The 6,969-nt window shown below is 54.8% G+C and overlaps 1 protein-coding gene across 6 annotated transcripts in view; it reads right to left on the minus strand.

The window, feature by feature from the left end:
- GALNT18 (polypeptide N-acetylgalactosaminyltransferase 18) overlaps positions 1-3,931 on the minus strand; it is a 351,794-nt gene extending 347,863 nt beyond the window's left edge. For 4 of the 6 annotated variants that reach the window (XM_023646045.2, XM_023646044.2, XM_023646042.2 and 1 more), the window contains exon 1: positions 3,176-3,890. In XM_023646045.2, coding sequence (XP_023501813.2) covers positions 3,176-3,410 — 235 coding nt within the window. In that variant the 5' untranslated portion in view covers positions 3,411-3,890. Of the gene's footprint in view, positions 1-3,175 lie in introns of all 6 variants that reach the window. The other 2 variants (XM_023646043.2, XM_001501162.7) reach the window with 2 other exon arrangements.
- Between the last annotated feature and the right edge of the window lie 3,038 nt (positions 3,932-6,969).

Raw genomic sequence — 6,969 nt, forward strand, 5'->3', positions numbered from 1 at the left:
AAAAAAGGAACCTGAGCAGGGCCCCAACGCCAAACACATTTGTTTGAGAATGGAAACCCTTTCATTAATGACTAACCAGTGTGCTAGGCATCCGCACTGTGTGCTCGTTCATTCATCCACTCAGCCATCCAACACCTACTCTCTGTCCACTGTGCCAGGAATGGCTCTGGGTGTTCCGCAGACGCATTTTAAGTGAAAGTGACCTCTGCCTCTCAGAATGAAACAAAAGCAAACCCAGAGCTTCCTGAGTTTCTCCACAGAGGAGTCTCCAAGCGGGAAGACTAGGACTGCATCATCCCTCGGCCATCTTCTGAGCTCCCTCACTCTGACACCCACTCCCACCATCAAGTGACTCCAGGAGAGTGACCCTCTTAGGAGACAGTATAGTACGTGGTTAAGAACACAGACCCTACAGCCACATTAGCTGGAATGAAGTCCCTGCACCACCGCGAACCAGCGGTGTGACCCTAGACGAATCATATAACCTCGCCATCCGTGAGATGGAGCTAAGACTACCTACCTCCTAGGGTTGTGAGGATGCAATAAGCCCGTATATGTAAAGCACTTGGAATAGCGCCTGGCATATAATAGGTGCTATATAATTTTTAGCTTTTATTATTATTATCCCTTCTTCCCCCTGGGCTCAGCAGAGTAAACTGGATTACTCAAAAGTCTCTACTGACTAGAGGAAACTTGACAGTGGAATACACATAAACGGTCCATATCATCAAGTACCAGAGTCTCACCTCGTGCTTCCTCACCCTCTGCCTTCAGAGTGCTCCACTTGGCCAGTTCCAAACTTTGTAGCCCCTTACCAAAATAAGGTAAATCCCTAAATTTACTTTAAATTCCCCAAATCCGAGCTCTGGCATCACTGGGGAACCTGTCCCTCGTCATCGCTACACCATCAGGGCACAACCAGCCAAGTAACCCCTGCCCTCTGCCTGCCTCGTGTCCAGTCTTCCCACGTCACCGACCCTTCCCCATCCCCTACGGGTTGTGGCTTCCGTCTTTCCGTCCAGAGAATCTGGTCATTTCTGAATATCCACAGGAGTCGAATACAGTCATCGCACACACACAAGACAATGGCACCAACACATGTTTCAAGGATCCTGCGCCCTCTTTTTTCCCCATCTCTTTCAATTTTTTCAGGTCGGTATTTGAAAGTTCCGAACAAGGCACAGTTATAAGGTTTCCCGGGAGCAAAATCACAAAGGCTCCTTTCAACTTCCACGCTGCACTCATTTTCATGTAGAGCCTTATACACCACGTGACATGGTCCACAGTCAACCTGATAGGGGCCGGCTCTGCGATGAGCTCACCAGTTAACGACGTCTGCTCACGGCTTCCCGAGTGGTCCCTTGCTCACCTGCGCCCCGACCAGACCAGAAAGCACAAGAGACTTGTCTTCCAGGAACATATACACGCACAGAGATTTAGGGAACGAAAATCTCTCAAAATCTGTGGGCAAACTGGAAATGTCAAAGTGAGGTATGGCCTTGTGTCTCCCTGGGAAGATTCTGAATCATGCCGGGGGGCAAACATTGTACTTCTATTGCTGATTAATTGTCAATCCAGACCCCGGGGATGGAAAAGGACAAGGAAGAAATAGCAGTAACAGGCTCCATCAGATAGATAAATGGGTCTGCCAAGCGCAGCGCCAGGCTGAGAGGCAGAGGCAGGTATGAAAGAGAAGCCGTACATGGTCTCCTTTTCTGAAGAAGTGTCCTCAAGCCATGGCTTGTTATGGACTCGTCAGTCAGGAAGTATAACGGATGTGCACACCTCTCCTGCACTCACCTGAACCTCCCCTGGGAAGGAACTATTCTAGACACTTGGGGAAACACCAAACGTGGACAGAGCAGCTGTCCCTACCCTGGCAGAGGCAGCAGCCACAAGGGTTGGATACAGACACCCACGTGTAAACAAAAGAGAATGTTCCTGGGAGAGAAAGCCTTCCATCCAACTAGATATTGGCCACCGTCTGCCGCGTGCTGGACCCAGAGCCTGGCGGGCCTGCCAGGTTTACAGTCGAACGAGGCTCCCTGCCCTTAAGAGGCTCAGACGCCTGGTAGAAAGCGGGGGGGGGGGGGGGGGGGGGGGGGGGGGGGAGGTGGGGGGAGCAGGGAGGCAAAGAAAAGAGAAGTGTGAACGTGAGAGACGCGCGTATGTGCACGCCCGGCGCCAGTGCCCGCGGCGCCCGAGCTCTCCATCCCCTGCCTATGACAGCTCATCAGACAGGGTCGCCTCAGGAGAGCGCCCTGTACTCCATCCTCCCCTTGGCCTCAGCCCTGGCCTGCAGCGCAACCACCCGGCTCAGCCTTAGACTCCAGACCCACCCCACGCGGGTCTGTCTGCTCCGCCCCAGTCTCTCCCTGGGCCTGGGAGTGGAGCTACTGGAGAGAACAGCCTTCCCCCCGCCGCGAGCGGCACCGCGGGGAAGGCGCAGCCCGGGGCGGGTTCTCTCTTTCCTGGGCGGAAGCGCCACCGCAGTGGACAGAGCTCCCGGCTCGGCGCTTCTTCTCCGCGTTGACGCCTGCTCCTGGAGAGGGTCTTGAACCCGCTGACCGCGGTGGGGGTGGGGACCGCTATAGGTTCAAGCAGCACCCCCAGCCACAGATCCCCCTGCATTTCTAACCGCCTACGTACCGCGCACAGCAGGGCTGGGTCTATGGAATCTTCCTAGCCCCGGCTTGTCCCATAGCCTCTAGGTTCTAAATGCCAGTGGCTGGGGCCTCGCGGGCATCTCGCCCTGGGCCCTTACAGTGGCCAAATGAGCTCTACTGCCCGCGCGCGCTCTCTTGTACACACACAAACATTCACATGCACACACACTCTGAGCCGGACCTGTGTGCGATCCCAAGAGCCCACGAGCAACCAGCACGGAGTCACACGCACATTTGGACACGTGCGCAGCGCGCCCCCACACCGCCAGCCAGCTGCACACACCCGCGCGTGTAACCCCGCGCACACACGTGTGCCCTGGAGAAGGGCGCACAGCCGCAGACACCGAGGGTCCCGCACTCTGGCAAGAGCGTACACGCAGACCCCCAAGCGCCTGCAGCCTCAGAGCCCCGCAGTCGCTCGGTAGATGCGGACCAGCCCAGCGCACCCCGCGCCGCTCTGGGCACTCCCGGGTCTCGTGGGCGGCCCAAGTTTCCCGGGACGCCCGTACCTTGGATATGCTGCTTGATGACATTCTCCAGGTGGTCCAGCCGTTCAATAATCTTCAGGGTGTCCCCTTTATCTTCCTCCAGCTTCTTGTCGGGTGCCGGCTCCTGCCCCCGCACATACACGCTGGCGATGTAGTTGGTGACCCAGCCCACGTAGAGCAGACATATGATGTTGGTCATGCCGCTCAGGATCACACAAGTGGACACCAAAGTTTTGGTCTTCCTGGTGCACACCATTCTGGGCTCCCTCCTCCATATAGAGCTCCCAGGGGCCCCTCCTCGACGCGCGCCCGGGACTCCCCCGCGCTCACACCCCCTAGCACGCCCCGGGCCGCTGGGCGCCCGAGCACCTGAGTCCCGAGGTTCTCCAAAGACCGATCTGCTGGCAGTGGAGCCGCCGTGCCCAAGTTTGGAGCTCCCGCCGCTGGCCACCCGGAGAGAGAGCTTGACAAAGGAAATGAGGTGGAATTTTTTTCCAAATTAAAAATCTCCGAGCCCTTCTCGGGGCGGTCACGGGTGGCCGGCAGCCGCGCGCCCCGGAACGCGCGTCTGGGAAACTTTGCCACAGCCTGGGTCCGCGGCCGCGCCGCTTCCCATCGCCAGCCGCGGGCTGTCTTGGCGCTCCGACCGGCCCGCGCTGCTAGAAGGACGGCGGCGGCGGCAGCGGCGGCAGCGGGGAGATCGCGGAGCAGAGCGGCCCGGCCCCCTCCGAGCGACAAGCGCGGCCGCCAATCGCGCTCCGGCTCGGGAGAAGGGCCGGTGCCGGGCGGCCGCGGACCAACCGCGAGGGCGCGGGGGGCGGAGTCCGGTCCCTGGGCCCCACCTGCCGTCTGCCCCTGGCTCCCGCCCTCCAGGGACACGCCTGAGCCTCCACCCGCGCCCGCGCTGCCCGCCCCGGACTCGAGGCTCCCGGAGAGGACGCGCCTCCAGCCCCAGCCCCGAGGTCGGCAGATCCCACCTCTAGGGAAATCCACCTCTTGCTCTTGCGCTGGAACCGCCGGTCTTCCGGGGGTGGCGCAGCTCAGCGCCCCTCACCCGCCCCAGCCGCGGGGCTTCTCGCTCTGGTCCCACCAGCGGGCTCCCCGCCCCTTTTTCTGGTTGCCAGGACGCAGAGAGGCCAGGGCAGCGTGGGCCGGATCGCCTGTCCGATCTTGCCCTTGGTTAGGCGCCGTGGGCATCGGCTTCTTCCTTGGCCTCACTCCGACCTCCACTCTGTCGGACGCCCCTGTCCTCTGGCCTCCTGGATGTCTCCAGACTTGGCAACTGTCAAAGGAGCCAACACTACTAGGAATCTCATAGAAGATTTTGGACCACCACCACCACCCCCTCTCGAAGATTTTTGCCCTTATCTAGATTTTTTTTTTAAGTCTGTTTAGCTCACAGGACAAAGCTGTGTCCTGTAACTCCAGTTGTCGTCCATATGGGACCAGGCTCATCTCAGTGCATATGGGAAACCCTGCTCAGAAATACTGGAGTGGGTAGGGGGTAAGCTCTCTGTGAACTATAAAGCCCCTTTGTGTGGTGTTCACGACTGACGTTAGGGAGGAGAGAACTGTAACTGACAGTGAAGGAGCATGACTAGACTTCCATCGTTGACACTATTTTGTTTGTTATTAAAGCAAATATACTTATACATATTATCCCCTTCTACTGAACTCACTTCTTCTCAGCACCTGAATAGAATTCCTTTAAACAGTTTTAGAGACAGATTTCTAGCCTCTTCTCCATCTGTGGGGTGCACTTCCCTCGCCTGAAGAGTTCGAGAGGCAGCGTACTGCATGCCCACTTTGGGTACCAGCACCCCAACCAGCCATGGTAGTAGTACTCAAGGTGGTTCCCTCAAGTGATGTCCTCTGGATGCAAAGAACTGGCTCCACAAGAGGGAGGGCACAAAACAGAAGAAGGGGCACTTCATGGCCTTCGGCCGGGGCCCCTTCAACCAGTGCTTTGCTTACAAAAATCCCCCAAAGGATGCTGTGAAAATAGACACCAACTAGGGATCCTGGAAGATTTCTCTCTGCCCATGGCTGGAAGAGAGAACAACAGGTGGGCTGGGGGGAGAGGAGAGGAGGATCGTATGTATGTGTCCATATATTTGAGAAGAGAGGATATGCACTATTCCTGAAAAAAATCAAAGTGAGGAAACCTGCATCTAGGAAGGAATCAAACCTGTCTGTCCCTTTCTTCTCCTCTGGAAGTACAACCAGCTCACAAACGAAAGATCGGGACTGTCTTCTGGTTGGAGCAATGGCCTTGAGAACAGCTAATGACAAATGTCTAATTCTTCCTTCTGTTCTGCACCCTGTCCCGGGAGGAGCCCTGGAAGTTCAGCTCTTCCCAGGATCTCCCTAAACCACCACAGGGCTAGACAGAGAGGAAGTAATACTCATTTTTCACATTCTTAATGGGGGAAAAAGAAAGCCTCAAGTTTAAAAATAAGTTTCAAGGAGAAATCAAAGTGGATTGTAGGACCTTAAATTTTTGTCCAGCTGATCCTCTAAGATAATTTATGACTGTGGAGAGGATGAAAGCAGCAAAAGAAGAATTCAGAATAGTCTCCTCTCTGAAAGGTCACAGGGTCAAGCTGACCAGTTGAGAGAATATTCGCTGGAGGTGCAGCCAGACTCCAGGACGCTAATCCCAGATCCACCACGTATTAGTTACGTGGGCTTGGACAAGTTTCAAAATGTTGCTGGGGCTCGATTCCCTCATATGTCAAATGTAAACAATACTCGCTGAAGGAGTGGTTGTGAAGATTAAATGAGAGAATGCACCAGAAGGGGCTTTAATTAGTGCAGGACACATAGTGGGTGCTCAGGATCAAGTGAGTTTCCTTCCAGAATATGGTCCCTCCCCTTCCAGGCCAGAGCTCAACTCTGTGAACTCCATCCTGCTGTTTAGCAATACTTGGTTTCTCCACCAAGGAATGTCAGTGCTCTCTCCGCTGACGGAAGCTAACAGGAACTAAGGCTGCAGGCAGCAGGTTGGCTAGCTGGGCTCCAGCACGTTGGCTTTCTACTCATAGTGTCTGTCTTCACCATCAGTAGTGCAGGGATCTGCGTAAGTTGAGAGGATGTTCACAGTGGGAAGCTGGTTTCAGGGACTATTGGCCCCAGTACTCTCGAATTTCCACTTAAGGCTCCCAACCCCTTGGTTATAAGCAAGTGAATTGGAAGGGAGCACAAAGACCTTACCCACTAAGGTTTTACAGTTACAAGGCCAGAAAAGAGTTAGCCCCCATGTAAGCCCTCCTGGAAACAATACCTGGGTAGAGATTCATATCTTTGGCCCTCAGTTCAATTATAGTCAATCCAACAAGTAATTCTTGAGCCCCTGAGGTTTCGGCTGAATGACAGTTGCCCTGGGCCTTGCCCAGTTTACTCCAGACATGTGGATCAAACCTGAGTCTCACAGTCTCAATATAGGCCTCTTTGCTGAGCCTGGAAAGCTGCTGAAAATCTTCCTTGAACTGGGAGGATGTTTCTGAGTCTCCAATTAGGTCATTTATCTAACTGCTAAGTGTTTTCTTGCCTTTATTTTCAATAAATCCTGCCTCAGGGGATCATTGTGAAGTTAATCAGACAAAGGATGTGGACACGCCCAGTAGAGACTCTAGTAGAATGTATTTCTTTAAACTTATGACTGGCATTTGAACCTGGGGTCTCCGTCCACTCCTGCTGCTAGAGGGACGTGAGTACCATGAAGAATCTACAAAAAGAGCTGGAGATCCTTGATAAGGTCTTCCCAGTACAACCTTTGGATTTCACCCATCTTTTATATTGGGTAGGCAGCTGCC

Source organism: Equus caballus, chromosome 7, assembly GCF_041296265.1.
Source record: "Equus caballus isolate H_3958 breed thoroughbred chromosome 7, TB-T2T, whole genome shotgun sequence".
Lineage (NCBI taxonomy): Eukaryota > Metazoa > Chordata > Mammalia > Perissodactyla > Equidae > Equus > Equus caballus.